Source organism: Charadrius vociferus, unplaced genomic scaffold (genome assembly GCF_000708025.1).
Source record: "Charadrius vociferus isolate BGI_N301 unplaced genomic scaffold, ASM70802v2 scaffold379, whole genome shotgun sequence".
Lineage (NCBI taxonomy): Eukaryota > Metazoa > Chordata > Aves > Charadriiformes > Charadriidae > Charadrius > Charadrius vociferus.
In genome coordinates this window covers 69,419-90,691 of record NW_009649938.1, presented here as the reverse complement: position 1 = coordinate 90,691, position 21,273 = coordinate 69,419, and the positions used below count along the sequence as shown (strand labels likewise).

General features: G+C 40.0%; 1 protein-coding gene across 1 annotated transcript in view; it reads left to right on the top strand.

The window, feature by feature from the left end:
- Positions 1–21,273, top strand: part of KCNC2 (potassium voltage-gated channel, Shaw-related subfamily, member 2) — a gene marked incomplete at its 5' end in the record, with an annotated part of 102,179 nt that overhangs the window by 72,027 nt on the left and 8,879 nt on the right. Inside the window, one exon of the mRNA XM_009891415.1 lies at positions 20,111–21,041. Within this exon, the coding sequence (XP_009889717.1) occupies positions 20,111–21,041 (931 nt within the window). The remainder of the gene's footprint in view (positions 1–20,110; positions 21,042–21,273) is intronic.

The window sequence follows — 21,273 nt, the reverse complement described above, 5'->3', positions numbered from 1 at the left end:
AGAGGTCTTTGCCTCTGCAGGCTGTTGCTGTGCTGTCACAAAGATGGGTACGTGTGTGCCACACTAAGTCTTACCTAATTGGCCTGCTGCCTCCCTAGTGCGTCTTGTAAATGTGCATACGACTGATAAATGCTCTTCTTCTGCTTTTGCATGTTGCTTGCCTTATTGCCTTCTATTATCTTTAATGGCCCTAAATTTTCAAATGGGCTGCTTCTGATCTCCATGTGCGTCAGTTGATATGTGTAAATCTTATTTTGCTTTCATAAGGGAAGTTTTTTACGTACTCTCTAGTCTTCCCTTGGAAAGTGCAGGAACCCTGTGTGCCAAACCAGTTATGGCAATGTCACATTGTGGCCTTTTTAGTCTCTTGCAATGTGCATATTTCAATAACACAGAACTGCAGAAAGCAAATATACTCATGTTTACATATAGTACTATTATCAGATAAATAAAATAATATATGAAAATTACTTTAACTCAACCAGTACAGGTAGTGACTTTCTGTTTTCCTGTTCTGGTTATCCGATGCGGTTATGGATTTGTGACAATGAGTAATATAATATATCAGCAATTTGTGCTTCTAGGATGGGCACAGGCCTATCTACAAATGTACAAAAATAATTGCAGGCCAGCTTTTTTCATCCTTAGCATCTGAGTATTTGGATCATTAGTCAGTGGTAGATAAAAGTATTTAATAATAGACATTTGAGTACTTTTTCTGGTCACATGCAACATAATTTTTCATACATTTGAAATAAACTGTTAATATGAAGCTGTGAAACTTAGATTTTCACACTGCTGCTCATCATTTTATATCTGAAGCATTATATCACTTGATAGCCTGCTAGCAGTCAAAATGTTTAATGAAATCCCTACAAGCGACATGACGAATAAAACTATCTTTTAAACATAGGCCTTTACCCAGTGAGCAAAACTCCATCGCAGCTGGCCTGACACATACTTCAGCTGGGGACATAAGTGTCCTGTTGTGATTTAACCCTAGCCAGCGACTAAGCACCATGCAGCCACGCACTCAGAACCTAGGTTTTAGGATATTTTCTCAGGCTATAATGTGTATCTCTAGCCCAGAATGCCTGTTAAGATTCTACTGAAATTTTATGACTGAAATCTGAAAAAAGTGAATAGATAAATGACTATTTTTATTTTGGAGAACCTTCCATCTCAGTACTGCAATTATCTCTTTTATCTGTTTCCTACTAGTTTATCTTACAAATAACCTACAATGAACTTATGAACAAGAAGGGCTCCAGGATAAGGAGACTTGCATGATGGCAGCTGTTGAACAAGCCCTCTTAATATTGGTATTGATTTAACTCCATGTAACATAGAGAATTTTCTGAATCCTGGAAAGTTTTTAAAGATTGGGCCAACAAAGAAAGATATTACTGACAGTGTGGGTAACTGTAAGAACCGCAGCAGGACATTATATAATCAAAGAAACAGTAGATGAAATGTTAATCAAGTGAAAAAAATTCTAGAAAGCTATGACAGCAAGGCATGAGCTCTGGAAGCATTAAGTTTGCTATAAATTCCATACAGAAACAGAGATAAAAGCCCAAGTGTGTCAGATGAAAAGGTGTGTACAAACTGAGATTTCTACTGGTTTTATTTTCCATAAAGCTAAAGAGCTTTGTCAGATTCCTACATTCATATGTTTCCTACAGGGAGCCTGGGCAAACAGCCCTCACTGGACTAGTCCTATGTTCTGCTTATCTCTCCCTCTATCGAGTATCTTCAGTTCCCACTGCAGGAGGTTCTCAGTATTTCATGGGATTGAGCCTGAAAAGCTCCATATATTTGGCTCTGATTAGGCTCCAGCCACTCTTTTTATTACCTTTTTTTTTTTTTTTTTTTTTGATAAAAGTAGTATTGGTGCCATCTGTGCAAAATGGAAAAAAAACCCAAACCAACAAAGCCACCCTTGCTTTGTCTCATTCTGTGTCTGATTTCTTCTGCAGAGAAGCTCTTGTATGCAGTGAACATGTGGCCAGGCCGTTTGTCTGAAGGCCAGTTTTTGTTCTGGGTTGGCAGTGTAGTATTTTTGCAAGCCTCCCCTCCTGCTATCACTGCAGCTGCACCTGGCAAGTGGAAGCAACCCACAATCTAAAAAGCTCATCAGAACAATAATGTCTGCTTCTCCCTTGACAGGTTAATTAATTGCGTGCCATTGTGTTTTGTGTGTGGTTTTGGATGGTTTTGATACTTTTCTTTCAAGTGCGTTTCCCAGTAGGGTTTGAAAAGGCGGGTGCATTGTCTGCCTGTCTGTGACTTCAGATGGCGCTTGATGCAGAAAGAAGAAACGGAGAGGAAAAGAAAGAGAGAGTATGTCAAGGCATTACAGTTAGAAAATTTTACCCACTAGGAACTGGGATAAAATCACGGTTATGGCTGACTGGAAAAGAAAAATTTTGTTTCATGAAATTTTGGGGGTTTGAAGTCTGTTGTGTAGCCCTTTGGAAGGCAAGGGAAGGTGGCCACCACATCAGTCCAAGGCTGTAGTTTGGGGCACACATTGACTCCTTAGAGACTTTAACATGGTCTGTCATCTCCTGTATGAGCATCCGAACCCACAGTTACCGGCTGTTTTGGTGGGAAACATGTTTTGTGGGAGGGAGGTGGGGGAGAGCAGAAATTAAATTGTCTCCTGGAGAGACTGGAATTCCTAATGAAAATTTCGTGAACAGTTTTTCTGTGAATAGCTGCAGCTTTTCACCTCTTGGATTGCATTATTTTAGAAATTAAAGTAGCAACATGCAAATGATGTGCTTAGAACTAAGGGAGTTGACCAGACATTATTATTTTCAAACTGGAACATTTCCAGAGGTTGTATCACGCCTCTTTATGTCCTCCCACCCAAAAATATATTGAGACTTATGGGATGAAGAAGTTTGACAGTTTTCAGTGTTCTTGGAAGATACACTGCCACAGAAAGTTTTAAAAGACATGAGTGCCATGTTCATGTATTAAGGGTAACATATCAATGTCCACATTCAGCATAAAGGGAGATATTATTAGAAATGTGTTATTCATATGCCAGTGTGTAGGTTTGGAGGGCATCTGTCGTGTGGCCTGAGACAGGAGCTTTGTCTCCACACAGGGATTTGCCAATGAAAGTGCCATGCATGATGCGGTCCTTCCAAATGCTCTCAGTAATGTGCAAATGTTCCAAAGTTCCTAATGGCTGACATCAGTCACTCCTTTTGTGTACCGCTGTACGTGGTAGCAGTGCAGAAAGTGTGCCATGGCATCGAGGATTCAACTTCACATGAATGAAGCAGGTGCGAGTGGGCATATTTGGACCAAGAGAAAAAACTAACCAAAGCACAATGGACTTACCCAAACACCCTAACTTATAACTGGATGTCATTCACTGTGTAGGAATTTTTCATTTCATCTAGCAGTGGCAGAGAAATGAGAGCTCTGAAGGTCTGGGAAGCAACCAGATTCCCTGCAACATGTGGGAGAGAGGTTATTTCTATCTGAACTTCAATGATTTTCATCTCTGTTGTATACGACAAACTAGAAATAGTCCTCTTTTTTGGTACTGGGACATCTGGGGCAGTGTTGTGGCCTGGGAGCTGCTCACCCTTGCCATGGTGAGATGGAATTGAGCTCAGAATCAAGAAGCGCTAGAGGCACCTGGGATCCAAAATCCCAGCCCACACGGTATAGGTGATATTGTGGATCATTCTGGAGTACTTGAGCTGGGTGGGTGAAAAGTATTCTGTACTGGTGAGTTTATTATTAATTTTAATTTAGCAAGAAATGTCTCTTTTCATTGTTTTCCTCTAAGGTTTGTTCCCCAAAGGTGAACTGGATTTGCAGACAGTAGTCACTACTGCTGTTGTGAAATAAGATGACTGGAGTTTCTTGCAATGCTGAAAATCCCCTTTGTAGCCACATTCTTTTACTTGTTGAGTGGACGTGCTGCTCCCAACCTTGGTCCCTTGAATGAGTCCTGCAGCACACTCAGCTGGCACTCCTTGTGGACCGAACTCATAATTGCACTGACAGACATACACCAGAGGTCTGGGAAGCCTGCCATATGAGAACAGGCTCAGAGAACTGGCTTTGTTCAGCCTTGAGAAAAAAAGGCTTAGGGGACACCTTATCACTATGTTCCAGTATTTGAAGTGTGGCTACAAAGAAGAAGGAGACTCCCTTTTTACAAGGAGTCACATGGAAAGGACGAGGGGTAATGGGTACAAGATACTCATGGGGACATTCCAATTAGACACAAGAGGAAAATTTTTCACAAGGAGAACAATCAGCCATTGGAATAAACTCTCCAGGGAAGTGGTGGATTCCCCAACATTGGACACTTTTAAGATTCAACTGGACAGGGTGCTGGGCCATCTTGTCTAGACCATGCTTTTGCCAAGAAAGGTTGGTCCAGATGATCCTTGAGGTCCCTTCCAGCCTGGTGTTCTATGATTCTATAAAGTATAAGCAATCTGTATTTGAACTGGAAATAGCATATATTATAAACACAGCATACATGTTAACCCTGCTCATGAATTATATTTTTTTGAGCTGTTCTTGTATTAAGGGCAGGGAAAATACCTGACGGGCTGGGATAACATGTGCATTATAGCATATCCTTTATTAAAGGAAGAAGCAGCCTTTTATTCTCAAAATGGAGCAAAAAGAAGACCTCTCTCTGCCATGTGCTGCAGACCAGAAAGATCTCTCTGGTGCATTTAAGTTTGCATCTGTTTCCCTCAGCCTTCCAGGTTTGTCAAATGCAGTCTCTTAATGTGTCTATGCTCTTGCTTGGCAAAATAATCCTGCACACTGCAAGTGATAACTTTATGTTAGGCTATTTCAGTGAGCATCATCTCTCCAGTAGCTTCAGTCCAACAACACCCTGCTTCAAAAAAAAACCCAAAAACCAGACCACCAACACCTGTTTGAATAAAGGCTGATGTTTTAATGCAGTTACTATAATCCTGAACATTTTATGGGACAGAGAGTCCTAATGGTTAAGAATCATTTGTGAGTAACAGTGTTTTTGTTGGGAATTAGGAAGCTGTAAAAAACACAGTTGCCACTAGCATCCTCGTAGTTTTGGGGGTTTCTTTTCAGTTTCCCCAAGAGTTACCAGGGCAAATTTCCTTAGAAACCAGGGAAATGGGCTTTCATTCAAATCCTGAAGAAAGAAACCATCTGGAAAATTCATGATGAAATGGCTTATCGTCATATTCTACACTTTGAACTACAGAGCGGTAAGAGAAGAGAGAGTAGGTGAACTGATGAAAAAGAGCTGAAGAAACAAGGTGAAAATGCAGGCTGAGCCTGCCACTAGACTTCTCTGCTTGTGTGCTGTTAAATAAAGTTGTTTTTCTTGGCATGTGTCATTTTGTCAAGATGTTGTATGACTGTCAGTGATATGTAAACAAAGAGAATTTATTACCCTTCAAATCAGGACTGCAAAGCCCTAAATAAAAACCACAGAGTTCCTCAAAGCCCAGTTTGCTACTTCATAAATGCCACCAGTGACTGACCCCTGTTGGTGTGTCACATGCATATTTCAGCAGCGACAACACTTGTAAATCCATGTACAAGCAACCTGGTCCTTATTTAAGAGAAGTGTGCAGACAGACATAACCAGTCTTGAAAGGAATGTGCCAGCAGTAAATATCCCATGTAGACCTTAAACTAGAAATGGAAACTGCAAAATGTGCCTCCGTGCAGCATTGCGTGCCATTCCTTTTGCAGATTATGTTCACAAAAAGTCTCTAATGAGCACAGTCTGCCTGTTAGTGGCAGCGGTGGCAATTCATTCCCCCAGAGTTCCCACTTTGTGCGTAATCACCAGCATGATCTCAAGTCATGTCAAAGAACCCCTCTAGTGCGTGATTTCCTGACTCTGCTTTTCACCACAGAAACTCCCTCTGGAGAATTTGCAGAGAAATGCAAAGTTTCTGCTGCATGCTGCAAACATTGCCTTTCATTGCTGGGAGGATCGTTGTAAAGATACCAGCCCAAACTGTAACCAACACAGAGTTATTTTCCTTCAGACAGCCTGAAATCTTAGTTGCATGGAGCAGGAACTGCCCCAGCCAACTCAATGGCAAGTTGACTCTGACACATAAGTGCTAATGTAACTATTGATATTGCTGGCTGCTTTGCTGCAGATTAATTTTAGTCATCCAAGATATCCAAATGTTTGTACTAAGTTTGAATTTCTTCTCACGCCCCTTTGTGTGAAGAATTTAATAGAAAAGATCCTGGAATGGGTCCACTGTGTATATTCTACTATTGATTTTTCATAACCAAGCTATTAATGTAAGTTAAAAAAATAAATAAACGGGGTTTAGAATCACAAGGGAAAGGATAAAGGTATTTATTTTCTGACTGTTATACCTCTGAGAGAGATGTAGTTGTTCTACAAAGCAAAAGTGCAGCAGGCAGACAGTAGCTTTCCCTGGCAGGTCGGGAAGGCTGCTTCTGAAGCCTTCTGGATTGGGATGAATGCTTGTCCATCTCAGCACCTGGTTCTGAAGATACACATTCTATGGTGGACTGACAGGTTTGACACAGGAATTCATTCCTCGGTTCTCCCAAGGTCACAAGGCAAGTCCCATATGGTTCCCCTCTGCTGCTCGCAAGCTCCCTCTCATCAGTAACAAGCTCTTGGATAAAGAAATCTTCAGCAGGGTGATGGTCTGTGCACAACATCGCTGGTATTTGTTATTGTGCTAATTAGTTGTACCCTGAGTGTAAGGATTAGTGTCAGTCCCTAGGGCAAACTCGTGATAAAGCTCTAAGAAAATGTTTAAGCTAAATAATGTTGGCATTGCAGATGCTTTTAAATAATAGGAATACATTTGAAATGGTGCTGTATGAGGCTTCAATGCTAATGCTTGCAATGGCAATAGCTTAGAACATAATCTATGTATTAAATAAATGTGTAAATTGGATTTGGAAATACTCATGGGGACAGAGGGCTGGAGGAACCTCTTGGGTCTTTCAGTCCAATTCTCTGTTATCGCAGGCCCAATGTCATATAATCCCTCTCATAAACTTGTGTAATCTTTTTCATATGCTTAAACGTGCTTCTCTCAGGATCTAGAGAAGGGGCTTGAACTATCTTTCATCTCAGTTCAAGTGGCTGCTTTGAACAGGGCAGGAATGAAATCTGAACATCACAGTTGTCTGAGTATCCTAATAACTGTTGTACTGGTGGCTCTTCTCTTATGTTCCCTTTCTGAGCCAATTGAACTGTCATTTCTGCATCCCTGGAGACAGGGAATTTTAATGTGTTAAGAACTGCAAGTAAGCTACATATGGATTTTACCTATTTTTAGGAAAATCTTCAACAAGATTCTGGGCAACTGGTTGACCAATGCAAGCTTTTTTGCGCCATGGAGTCAAAAGATAGATCTGAAAAAACAACGTGTATGTATGAACTTGTGTTGTCTGGGGTGATGGGCTCAGTTCCTGAGAGTCCGGATAAGCCTAGCTGACTACTGTTGCAATGAATAATTCACTGTCTCTAAATTTAGCTTTGATCTATGTGATTGTGTTGTGAGCTTAAAACATACTCACATACATCATGCGCAGCAGCTTTAACAGCCTTACCCTCCCCCCCCTCATAAAAATGCCCTTCTCACCTCAAACTGTTCTCCAAGTGCACCACTCTTTCAGCTGTACCGGAGTGTTAGGGTGCACAGTTCATCAATTTAGGTACGTCAAAGGTTTTTTTTAAAGCATTGAAAAACTTTTCAGAGGTTACTGTGAGATCATGGAGGAATTCCAAGGACACTGTCTTGTCTGAACTAGGAAAAGGTTAAAGCTGAGATACTGGTTTTGTTTTATAGACTATCAGGTGATTTGACTATGGAAAGGCATAAACCTTCCTCTGAAGAGGAACTGTTTTAATTTTATTAGATGGTAGATTTGTTTAATTAAGGTCAGCATTTATCGTATGCTCTCTTCTGTTTTCCTGGCATCTAGCTGATGTGGGGGAGGAAGGCTTCAGCCTCAATATGAGCCTAGATTTGGAGGAAGAAATAATATCTTTCATTAGACCAGTAATTTGGTTCAGAAAAGCAGATGAGTTTGCAGGCACGTGTGCCCTTCAGATTGAAATGTAAAAGTCACAGAAAGCACACAGGGAGAGTATACTGGCATAAAAAACCTGATGAGGTTGTGAGTGTAAGTAGAAAAGATACCTCAGAGTGGCTGGACCAGTGGACCATGGGGTGGTATCAGCACTGGAGCAAAAGGAAGACAAAGTTGCTTTTGGAGATGGGAAACAGGGAGGTGGTTGTGGCTTATGTCAGAGAAGAAGGGCTTGAAGATCCCTCAGAAATGTGGAGGGAGGTCAAAAGAGAGAGAGATTGAGACTAGGAGGAAAACAGGGTCGACTGAGCAAATGACGAGAGACAAAGAGCCAGGGGCAGCCTGTGAAGAGAAGTCTGAGGCTGAAGGAGGACCCTGGAAGAGGGGAGGCACATCAGCTCTGGAGAGAGAGCTGCGTATGAAAATAAGGAGTGGTTGGAGGTACAGGAGAGGGATATACAAATCAGGTAAGAACAAGTTACTCAGAAGAAGAGAGGAGGAAGGTCTGGGATCCAGCTGTAAACCTGAGGAGTAGTGCTGGGGTTGAGAAAAAGAGCGAAGGGCAGGGAAGAGACAATACCAGGGCAGGGGCAACCTGGAGACTGAAATGCAGAAAAGAGCAAGCTATGGACACATGGGGAAAGAAATCTTTACTCCCTAGAAGCTTTTCATGTCAGAACCAGGGACCTTGAGATTGCCAAGTCTTGGCACTGTGTGCTCTACCATGAGGCATAAACTACTGTCTCTGCAAGTGCAAATGGCGGAGGAGTTTTGTCTACTGGATTGCAACTGTGACAGTTCCCGTAAAAAGCCATAGGGTGAAGTTTCTGGGTTCGTCATTTGCTTTTATTAAATCTAGATTGGTCCACAAAACTTGCTGCATTGCAGGCTCATCATCAAGACTACTATACCAAGCAGCTAAGATTTAGGCAATGCCATAGTCTAGGTAGCCTATTCATTGTGGTTTTGCTTTCCTGTGACTACTTTGTTTGTTTGTTAGTTGAGGCCCCATCCCTGGAGGTGTTCAAGGCCAGGCTGGACGTGGTCTTGGGCAACCTGGTCTAGTGGCAAGTGTCCCTGTTTATGCAGGGGTGTTGGAACTCGATGATCTTCAAGATCCTTTCCAACCTAAACCATTCTATGATTCTACGATGATTCTATGATACTTTGCAATCATGAAACAAGGGTACCAGTTAATATCAACTGTATTGTATTACTGTGGTGTAGGTATGAAAAATTAAACCAATGCTGCTTAATTAGTATAAGGAAGAAAGAGCTTCTAGTCGAAAGAGACCTGGTAATCAGCTGTTTGAAGGCTCTGCGTACACTTTTGGATATCTTGGGGCTGGCTCCGTCCCCTCAGTTTTTAAGAAGTAGTTTGGTAATTTCTTTTCCAGTGCTTGTAGAAGTCTTACTATGTTGTACAAGAAAGACACAGGCCCAGAAAACTTGTGAATAATTCCAGTATGTTTTGATTAGATCTGGGATGGCAAAAAAGGGTTATACAGTTTGGTTATAAGGCTTCTCTGGTGAAAGCTAAGGTGGGCCCTGTTACAAACTTTAATGGATGTCAAGCCTCAAAATATTGAAGTTTTCTAAATTGGCCCAACTGTAATTCTAATTTAGGCCATCAAACTTGTTTTGAGTGAGAGAAAAAGTAGACACAAATGAGCCTGAGTGCTTAAGTGAGACAAAGATGATAGGGCTGAAAATGTTTCTGTAATTTTAATGGACATGAGATTTATGTACTAGGCAAACTACAGTATAATAGAATTTTCATGAATGTGTCTTCTTAGGAATTTCTCTCTTTTCTCCTTTTGTCTGCATAGGTACAAAAGTCTATTAATAATAAATAGTATTATGCTGAAGATTTTTTTTCCAGTTTTGACCCATTGAGCCAAATGAAACCTTTTCATGATAAATCAAGTGCAAAAAGAAAGATACTGCCTGTGTAGTACTTTAAGTTGCCAGGTCCCAGAGCCTAATCTGCTGTAATGGTGTCACCAGCAGGTAGTCTAGGGAAAGGACGCAAAGCATACAGAGAGGCGAAATCAACTTTGCTTGCAAATTTGGGATTGGCTAAAATGGGTGCTTCAAAATCTACAGTCCTCTAAAGAATTTTTGTTTTTTTTTGGAAGATGCTCTCTTAGTAATAAGAAGCCTCTAAATGTCTGATACCAGACCCAGAATATTGACTGAGAATTCTTGTTTTTCTCACCTTTGCCTTGGCTCCAGGAAGAACATCCATTGCATTCTTGCAGCCACTAGAAATATTTGGCCTGTTTCAGTGCACAGATTTATAGCAATGTTTAATGAATGAGTGGCAGTGGTTTGCTTATCAGGCCGTGTAACCATGCAAACCTTTTCAGTAAAGCCAGGTCAAAGTGAACCTTGCTGATGCCTTTTAAAAAAATGATTGCTAGAATATAAATGCCAAGTCTAGTAAAAAAAATCAGCACAGCTGGCTGTAAAACCTAAAACATTGCTGGAACAGTCACAGCTCAGAAAGATCACAAGTAAAACAAGCTTGATAAATTCAAGTGGATGGGAAAAGGAAGTTTCTGGAGGCAGCATCATTGCTTTTCAGGCAGTTCTGCTGAGTCTTCAGGAGTGAAAAACAGGTGGTGGGATGTATGTTGTGTGTTGGTGTGACATGTTTGAGTTAGCCACTCAATGGGACAACAAAGTCAAATGATTTTGATTTCCCTGGTGGGAAACTGCACTAGTCATTTAGGAAATTAGTCTTTTTTATGGACATAAGGCAACCAGGGAAGGAGCACAAAGGAATGGCAGCAGATCAGTCCTGTCCTGGGAACCCACACTGCGTGAAGTGTGGCCCCGCCACTGAAACACACTGTCATATCTGGTTTGTATCAGGCATAGTGTGGCCAGCAGGACTAGGGAAGCAATCATCCCCCTGTACTTGGCACTGGTGAGGCCCCACCTTGAGTACTGTGTTCAGTTTTGGGCCCCTCACTATAAGAAAGACATTGAGGTTCCAGAGTGTGTCCAAAGAAGAGCAACAAAGCTGGTGAGGAGGCTGGCGAATGAGTCTTATAAGGAGTGACTGAAGTAACTAGAGTTGTTCAGTGTGGAGAAAAGGAGGCTGAACGGAGACCTTATTGGTCTCTACAACTACCTGAAAGGAGGTTGTAGGAAGGTGGGGGTCGGTCTCCTCCCAAGTGACAAGCGATAGGACAAGAGGAAATGGCCTCAAGTTGCGCCAAGGGAGGTTTAGATTGGATATTAGGAAAAAATTCTTCACCAGAAGGGTTGTCAAGCATTGGCACAGGCTGCTCAGGGAAGTAGTTGAATTACCATCCCTGGAGGTATTTAAAAGATGGGTAGATGTGGTGCTGAGGGACATGGTTTAGTGGTGGACCTGGCAGTGCTAGGGTAATGGTTGGACTTGGTGATCTTAAAGGTCTCTTCCAACCTAAATGATTCTTTGCAGTTGCTCAGCAGAGGCAAAGTTTTCCATGCTGAGCAGAAGAACATGTGTCTTTATCAGGGTAGATTTGTAAATCAGTTTTGAATCCTTTGAGAAGATACATGTCACTTAAATGCAATTAAAATACAGCATCATTTGTAACTCAGGTTTTCTTTATGATCTGCTTTAAAATGTAGATGTGCCTAAGATTTGTTGAGTCAGATATGTATCTGGGATAAACTGGTGTCAGACTGCTGATTTACCTGACAGCTCAGTTAGAGCGACTTAATTGTGGACCTGGATTTCTGAATATGAAAAGAGGCATTTATAGCCTTTTTATTTGTGCTCCAGCTGGTACTGAAAGACAACTGCTTTGTAAAACTATAACAAATGGGAAAAGAATGAGCAAGCAAGAGAACATTTGTGTTCCCACTACTACATACAGATGGTAGCCAGCCTGAACTGTAAATACTCCCTCACTATAAATCTATGCATATGACTTATAGGTGGTTCTTAAACTGTATATGAATAAAATTGTATTGATATATAGATTTTTTCATTCAAATATGACTATGCGTAGAATTGTAGCAGCAGAATGTTAACTATTAAACTGAATGTGAAATAAAGTTAGCAGGAGAGAGTACAAATGAGGAGGAACTGTGCTGGGGATTTGAAAACGGGAGACATCTTTCACAGGGTGAAAACTAAAATATTGGCTAGCACTCTACCAACTGTGGCTTAATGTTTGAGAAATTATAATGGATAGAGTTTCTCAGTTAGGATGCTAAGGTTGGGCTGTTAAATCTTTATGTAGACATTTAAGAGTTTAATGCTGACATTTCACCTTATCCCTCAAAAGGAGGATGAGGTACAGATTTTTAGAGACATTATATTGGTCCTTTTTTAGTGCCTGGTACTACATGTATCATATTTTTGGTTTTCCCTTGAACATGTGTCTGTATCCATTCCTTAATCTTTGGAGAGTGATAATGTGAGAGATTATGATTTATGAGTGTTGAAACAAACTGATAGTATATTTGCCTTGAGTTTATATTCCAAATGCCTGTAGTTTGGTTAGTATCTTCTGATGGTATTTGGTTTCTTACTCACTATACCCAGATGCGATACAGTGAAAATACATAACGCCATAAAACATATGTGACTTTTCCTTTTTTTTTTTTTCCTGTGAAATTATAATTTTTCAAGGGAGCTTATAGCTAAGGAAGAATAGAAATTTTAAGGAATCGAGTTGTGAAGAGAATGATGATCTGTTTGGTGAGATATTTGGGTTTGTGTAAAATGAATGTTAATATTTAAATGTCACCCCAGAGAACGTTAAACCATACAGAGAGGTAAGGTCGTCACAAGAGCTCATTCTGAAATCACATTATGATTTTAGCAGTCTCCTGATAGCCACGTGAAATTAAACAGAGGGAAAAAAAATCTATCGTGTTAAAACCAGAAATGAGGACAATCTGTCAAATCTAAATCCAGAGACAACTCTTTAAAGCTGGAAGTGTTATCTAATTCTGTGATTTCATTCCGATGTTAGTTGCTACTCATTAGAGTGAAGCATGCCATGTACTTTACAAATGCAGTTTCTTTTTCTGCTTAAATCGAGTCATAGTTTCATTGAACACCCAAATCCTTCAAATTTATTGGAATTTTTATGTATTTTTTTCAGGAGTTTGGTTTTAAATGACTAAGCAGCTATAAAACTAGATTAAAAAATCAGTATCTCAAGTTAGTTGTGGCTGACTGGAAACAGTATGTGACATTGGCTTTGTTCCCTGTTTTACTGAGTCTCACTCATGCAGAAGTACAGGGATTCCACAAAGTAAGTGGGTGTCAGAATTCTTGGAAGAATAAAAAAGGCTTGTGTAGAATATTACAGGATGAATATATGGAATATTTACAGGAACAAAAACTTTTATTTCCTGACCTTGAGAGAAAAAAAAAGTCAATATCAGATTATAATGTTTATGATGGGAATATTTAATTTCAGTATAACCACTTATAGCTGTCTTATTCTAAGAAATAGTGTTGATCAATGAATCTTAGAGGACACGTGAAGAAAAATTACAAAATGCAATTTTGTAATTAATATATCTGACTAAATTTTTGCAGACAATGAGATTGGATGCTTTTAATGCATAGATTAGTTTACTTATGTGGTCAGAGGGTTAGTAGGAGAAAGAAACTGAATCAGTTATTTTTTCAAATAAATTGTATCATATTCTGAACTATGAAAAGATAAACCTTAAACTAACAGATGCAAACAGACGTCACTGAAAATAATTTTTAAATTTTCGAAGTATAGAAAGTTATTTTTGATTTTTCAAAACAAGTATGATATTAATAAAGAAAGTGCTTTTCTTTTAAGTATTTTGTTATCCAACAGAAAAGTTACTCTATTTTGAGGGTTCTGTTTAGCACAAATGTTGTGGTGGGAAAGCAAAGAACTCATGACTCTGGAAACTCCACCACTCTTGTTTTGGTCAGGAAAAGTTAGGAGTCATTCAGTAAACTCTTATCTTTTGTCATGAAAGCAGGGTTTTGGTTTCAATAGCAGACAAGCTGTCAAAGTCAGTTTAAGGAATAAAACACGACCTCTTTTCTGTGCCCATCTCCCTATAATTGTATTTTTAGTCTAAGTGTGATGGTGACGATTATCTGGTTGGTTTTTTTTAATTGTTTAAATTCCAGCAACATGCATGCATCAAGTTTCATAATGTGCCTGTGAAGATATTTGTTTAAAGCAACATTGTAATCTTTTTTCTTTAAAGGCAATTCTGTACCTGCATCAGAGAATATTAAATGTTGTATTTCCAAGGGCTTATTAAATATTCATTAGTTTTCTTTTTCTGTAGTCAAGTGTGTCAAGGGCAAGCCTTCTAAGTCCTGGAATGAGACTCTAATGAACTAACCAAACCTTAAAAGCTGCTATTGAATACTCACATTAGGAAAAATACATTACACAGTGAGGGGAGTCAAAGGAGGAGGTCTTGAGATCCAACCGCAAAACAAGTTGTATCTAGACAGTTTATAGGCTCTTTCTGGGAAAATAGTGAAATGTTGTGAGAGATTTTAATCAAAACTTACCTATGAAACAAGAAGTAAGTGTGAGTGTGACTACGCACAATTAACTGTGCATTAATCTCTTCACTGACTGTGATCAATCCATCTCGGAATACTAAATAATAAGTAGAAATAGCCTGTTTTAAGGGTGCAGCATGGACAGACAAAGGATATCTTGAATATGGAGTAGTGTGAGTCTGATTTTGTGAATATGAATAACACACCTGAGCATGAGGATCAGTGTCTGTCTCTGTTGCAGTTTTACTTGGGCTGTGTCTAAGATGATAAACCTTAGAACGACTGAAGTCAGGCCCTGGCTCCATCACAGGACACCATCAAGTCTTGCAACCAGCCCCATGTCTGCGTTTGCGTTGGAGAGGGAACTTGAGCAGGGAGACTAGGTGTGAGCCACAGCATCCTCTGACCAGGGGCCTTTTCCTGCTGTGAAATCCAGACATGGCCTATGAGACCGTTGTCTAGTCATTTGCAGCCACGATTTTTAAAGTGACCTTCATTTCTTCAAGGTAAAACATGGCATTGGACGGACAGAAGTTCTGACAATCCACGGACTGCTCAATTTGCAATCCTAGAATTGGTTGTAATTTTTGAAATTGCTTTAAACTCTAAGCAACTCGGTTCCTCATGGGAGGTTGAATTCAAAATAGGGATCATAAAGTTTTCTGCTTCCAACGAGTTATCTGCAGGCATTTGACACTCACTTTAGATTTATGTGCTTCATTAAAAATCAAGTTGTAGATGATTAATCCAGTTACCATGAACATTAGTAGGACTCAGGAACAGAGCTTGGCTGGTGATCCCATCAACTAGGGAAGCTGGGAGCTGGCATCTGTGCCAATGTTGTCTGAAATGTGATGCTGACACATATGAACAAAATTGGGTGCACACTGCCTTCAGAATGTGAGCAGAGGGAATCAGCAGCCTACTGAGAGCTTTAACTACTTAATGAGGAACATCCTGCATACTGTATATTACATACTGAACATTTTTGTAACTTCTAACTGCTCTCTTCTGGCAAAAATGGACTGAAGTTTTTATTAATTCAATTTTTATTAATTTCAATTTTGAAAAAGACTGTTTTGGTGGCCCCGGAGTGTCTGTGCAACCGTTCTGTCACTTAGAAAAGTGTTGTTCCTCTGGGGAAAAAAAGAAAACTTAAATGAAGAAAGATAATTTTATCTCATCCATTGAAACAAACAAGAAGCAACTATTTTTTAAAAACTTTTAAGAAATGAGAAAAGGATCCTGATTATTTGGGTCTTATTTGAAATTTTTTCTTCAACTTTTTTTTCTAAAGAGTTTCAAGCTATATGCTTGGACCACAATCTCTGGTTTAAAAAGGGGGATCGGTGAAGCTGTTTTGCTATATGCCAAGGCTGAGTTTGTCTTGCAACTCGTCAAAAACGGTTTTCAGAACTCCTCACTGTGAAAGGTTGCTAATGATTCAAACAAAAAATTGTCCCTTCGTGTGACTTTCTGAAACAATTTTCAGGCTGACTCCTTTTAGATTTACGTGTTTCATTAAAAAAAAAATCAGAAAGTTGTGTGTGGTATCCCAATTATTATGGACATTAGCAGGACTGAGGAAGAGAACTTAGTTGGTCCCATCCACCAGAGAATCTGGGAGTTTGGGTCTGTACCGAATTTCAAATGTGGTGCTTGCCCACATGAACAAAACCGGATGTGTTCTTAGATGCTCATTACCTTCAAAATAAGAGAAGATGGAATTAGGATGAAGCAGAAGGATAGCATAAGGTGAGGATAGGACGTGTCTTAATTTAATTTCTATCGTTACAACTGTTTGTGAAGCACATGCTAGAGTCTTTTCAACCCATTGCCTAGTATTATGTAATATAATATTAAGGAAATATCTTTGTTAATGTAAAGTAAACCCCTAAGCATTTTTCTTTGACAGATAAAATGTTCATTCTTGCATTGGCATTGCATTTTCTTCTTGCATGTTCTCTGAACCCTCTATCACAGTAACATTGTAGGTCTTCTTATGTATGATGTTTCATCATGGTAGGTGCTGTGCAAGCTGTCTAGAGTGTCCTGATCCAAGGAGTTTACTGTTTAAAATAAAATGCAACAAGAGATAAAAGGAATGAGTGTTTTTGCTCAACATCAGTGATGTATATGCTATTGTGTGCATGGCAAAATGTGTATATCTCATTGTTTTAAATTGCTATGAATGGGAATTGTGGGATTATAAAGAAATCTGTCACCAGATTCATAATTTTTTCTTGCATTTGTTTGTTCTAACCACTGAAAGATGATTGCCTTTACGATAACCGAGTAGGATACTCAGCGGGTTTTGGAAATGACTGAATGTCTTTTTCCTTTGAGTTAAAAAAGTGCTGTTGAATATAGGTGCACAGTTAAAAATTTTGATGCACTTTGCCAAGTGCTGAGTGCCAAGTGCACTGTGCACTTTCACAGTGTCAATGTTGAGCAAAACAGTAATAAATAGTTTGTCAGGCAGTTCTACCTCTGTTTAATGCCTTGGTATTTGGCATTTTTTTAGAAAGGATCTGAACCAGAACGGACTCTCTTTCTGAAATACAGGCCAGAAACAGGTGCTAATTATTTACATACTGATAGATTTAGTGCACTGTTCAATGCACATTTAATCTTTATTATATCTGAATTGTTGCTAAATTTTAGTTTGGCTATGTTGAATGTAATTTTCTGGGGTTTTTCTTTTTCAATTAAAAAAATATTCACAGTTGCCTGAAATCACTAAAGTGTTGCTGTTGAAGAAGTTGCCTAATATTTTATCTGTTAAAAGTTTCCATCCAGATTGCGAACTACAGTGCTGACTTAGCTTCAGCAATCCTCAACCTCCACAGATTTGTTTGCCTTTTCCCTCCTTCACCGTGTAGAAAGATGCTGGAGGGTGCTTTAGGATGCTCTGGGAGCATCCCAATGGTCATTCTTAGCCCTGGTGGCTTAGAGTCTGATAAATTTTCTGTCCATGTTACAGAGAGGTTTTGCAAAGATCTGCTGAGATTAATTTACTTAGGTAATATAAATCTGGTTGTATTTGCTGACTTCAGTTTTCCCATGCAAGACTGAGGCTTTTTGGTGTATGTTGGTGTCAGGAAGAAATGAGCTATGAACTTGCAGCAAATTTGTAGTTAAGGCAAATGCAGAAAAGCCAGTTCGGTGAAAATCAGCCAGACAGTGTAAGATTGTTTGCTTAGCTCATGACTAGAAGTTCAGACTAGATGATAAGTGTTCAGTTCAGTCCCTGAGTCAGTCCTTTCTGAAAGATAACAGATTTAGAGCGTTTGTAATTGAGGGGCTTGGTATAATAACTTTGTTTCATGGATTGAGGAAAGGAAGCCATAAGCAAGCTGCAAATCTCTGATATAGGTAGATACATGGGGTTTTTTGATAGATAGATAGATAGATATATCGTGTGAGTCTGAATATAATAAATTTGCCAGGCCTGCATTGCAAATTTAAACTTGTTTCTCAAAAAAAAAAAAAAAAAAGCAGCAATTCTCTCTACTGGTTGTAGAGACATTTTGTTGTCTAACTAATGTTCTCTGTTAGAAAAATGCAGCCATTCTGTATTGTACCAGTCCAAATGAACTGCAGTGACATACAATACTAAGTCTGTGTGCTAATACTAAATTTGGTGATTGATACCTGAAGTACACAAAATCAGTCTTGCTGCAACGTTGCAGGCTGGAATAAGCAGCAGAACGGAGGCATTCTTGCTTATGGCTGCTCTTCTGTCTCCCTTGTAACTAGATTTTTTCAATGAGATTCAAGATTTTCGTGTGCTAACACACCAGCATTCTGCTGCCACATTTTCTCTTTCCCATATCACTGGGAGCTGGACTGTAAGCTGCCTTTTCCAGTAGGCTGGTTGTAGAGAATGTGATTTATTTTTTTTTCTCGCTGGGCTTCTTTAAGGTACTCAGTTTCATATTAGGGATTGACATTAAAAGGGTGATTAAAAGAGTGATTTGTAAGTAACATTAAGGGAAACATAAATATTAAGTTTATTTACTAAAATAAATAACATTAAAAAGAATGAAGAGCATGCCTCAAGCTCTGAGATCCCTTTCATGTATTTTGTTTTACTAGCTAGTGACAGTTTAAAATTATGAAAATCAAAAGCCAAAAGAGTTAGTAATTTGCTGCCATTTTGAAAGAAATGTATTTCTGTCTTGATATCACACAATGGTACAATTTCAAGCTGCTGGATGTGTCAGGCAGTACATAGGCACTAGATATTTTCAAAAACCTCTTTAGGCATCTTTGCATCTCTTTGGGCCTCTAGCATCTTTGAAAATTCTTGAGTCTTCAGAGAGTTTTTTCCAGGATAATAGTGGCTAGAAAATGTCTATTAAGCTGAAAATCCAGAATAACAAACACATTGATAACATTATAAACCCTGGCTCAGGGAGGCATTTAAAAACATCCTCTATTCATGTCCCATGCCATTGCTGTTGGAGCACTAACATGGTGGTAATGTATTCTCACTTAAAAGAAGTTAACCATTGTAGCAAAGGAAAAACTAACCTCAAAACACCTTTTCATTCATCATGCTTTACTGGGTATAAGAAAGTTTATTACCCTGTCCAGCTCTTTGGCTCAGTGTTCATTTTTATGAGATCCTGCCCTGAGTGTTGTGTTTTCTTCAATGCTTGACTGTGATGAATGAGTGGAAGATCAGGCAGTCTTTAACAATCCTCTGTGAGGGCTGTCTCCAGATTATTTAACTGTATTTTATCTGTTCATGTGCCCCTGCCAGAACTGAATTTGTATTTGCCTAGTTATTCAGATTGTCCTGGATTTGTAACTTTGATAGCAGGATTGTGGCTCCTAACACACTGGCAAAGCTCTGCCACCATGGTGAGAGAGGTTCAGCTAGGTTTACTCTGAGTCCTGCCTGTGAGTATGAATGATCGATGACTGCAAACTAAACAGGCTGTTCAATCACCTCTACCTGTAACACGGAAGGCATTGTCTGCCATTGAATATCTTGTGTTTGTCAGCCATTGAAAATCCAAGGGAAACATGGTGTTTGGATATGTTCCAAGGGTGCCCTTCAGGCCAGATGTGAATTCTTGAACCATAATCTCAAGACCATTAGGGTTAGCCCTCTTTTCCACTGTGTGAGAGGTGAACAGCCTTAAATTTTGCTGTGGTTGGATATGGGGGCTGTTTGTAAGGTACCTTCACAACTGAATGGACTTCTGATGATTTAGCATGGATTTAAGAAATTGTTGCCACTTTCTGAAAGAGTTGCAGCCTGTCATGCTGTTCATCACCAAGACTTTTCCTGCTCCCAAACTCCTGGCCCACATGTGAGAACTGTTGGCTGGTCTTCTCTGGCCTAGATGCAAAGTTTTATGCATATGGATTTGTGAATCATTTGGGGATGAATCAGTAAAAGACGTATAATGATCACTGACATTGTTAGTATTAACGCGAAGAGCTGTGTGGTTCTGATGCCTCTTTTCCCTTTTTTTGTTTCAGTTCATCGCCTTTGCCTCTTTATTCTTCATCTTAGTTTCAATCACAACCTTTTGCCTGGAAACACATGAGGCTTTCAATACTATTATAAACAAAACTGAGCAGGTCGTCAACGGGACAGAAACCGTGCTACAGTATGAAATTGAGACAGATCCTGCCCTGACCTACGTGGAAGGAGTCTGTGTGGTGTGGTTTACATTTGAATTTTTAGTACGCGTTATTTTTTCCCCCAACAAACTTGAATTCATCAAAAACCTCTTGAATATCATTGACTTTGTCGCCATCCTGCCCTTCTACCTAGAAGTGGGCCTCAGCGGGCTCTCCTCCAAAGCTGCTAAGGACGTGCTTGGTTTCCTCAGGGTGGTAAGGTTCGTGAGGATCTTGCGAATCTTCAAGCTCACCCGGCACTTTGTGGGACTCCGGGTGCTGGGCCACACTCTGCGAGCCAGCACCAACGAATTTTTGCTGCTAATAATATTCCTGGCACTCGGTGTCTTGATATTTGCCACCATGATCTACTACGCAGAACGGGTGGGAGCCCAGCCTAATGACCCGTCAGCGAGTGAGCACACACAGTTCAAAAACATCCCTATTGGCTTCTGGTGGGCTGTAGTCACCATGACCACCCTGGGATACGGGGATATGTATCCGCGGACTTGGTCAGGCATGCTGGTGGGAGCCCTGTGCGCGCTGGCGGGGGTGCTCACCATAGCCATGCCCGTGCCTGTGATTGTTAACAATTTTGGGATGTACTACTCCCTGGCCATGGCAAAGCAGAAACTGCCGAGGAAGCGGAAGAAGCACATCCCTCCTGCTCCTCAAGCCAGCTCGCCCACCTTCTGCAAGACAGACTTGAACATGGCCTGCAATAGCACACAGGGGGACATCTGCCTGGGCAAGGACAACCAGCTGATGGAGCACAACAGATCATCAGGTAGGACCCCACTGGAAATGCATGTCCTCTGAAAACGCTTTATAGACCAGTATGTTTGGTAGGGGTCAGAAAGCAGCAAGTCTTTCTGCTAGGAGAAGATGTAGCTCCCACCCTTCTCCCCTCCAGTGTTTGCGTGTGTCAGTCTCATAGAGGACAAAATAGGTATAGCGATGTTCCCAAACCTCTATGTAGCTGGTCTATACAGTTTTGCTTGCTCTGTTGAGAATGCTTT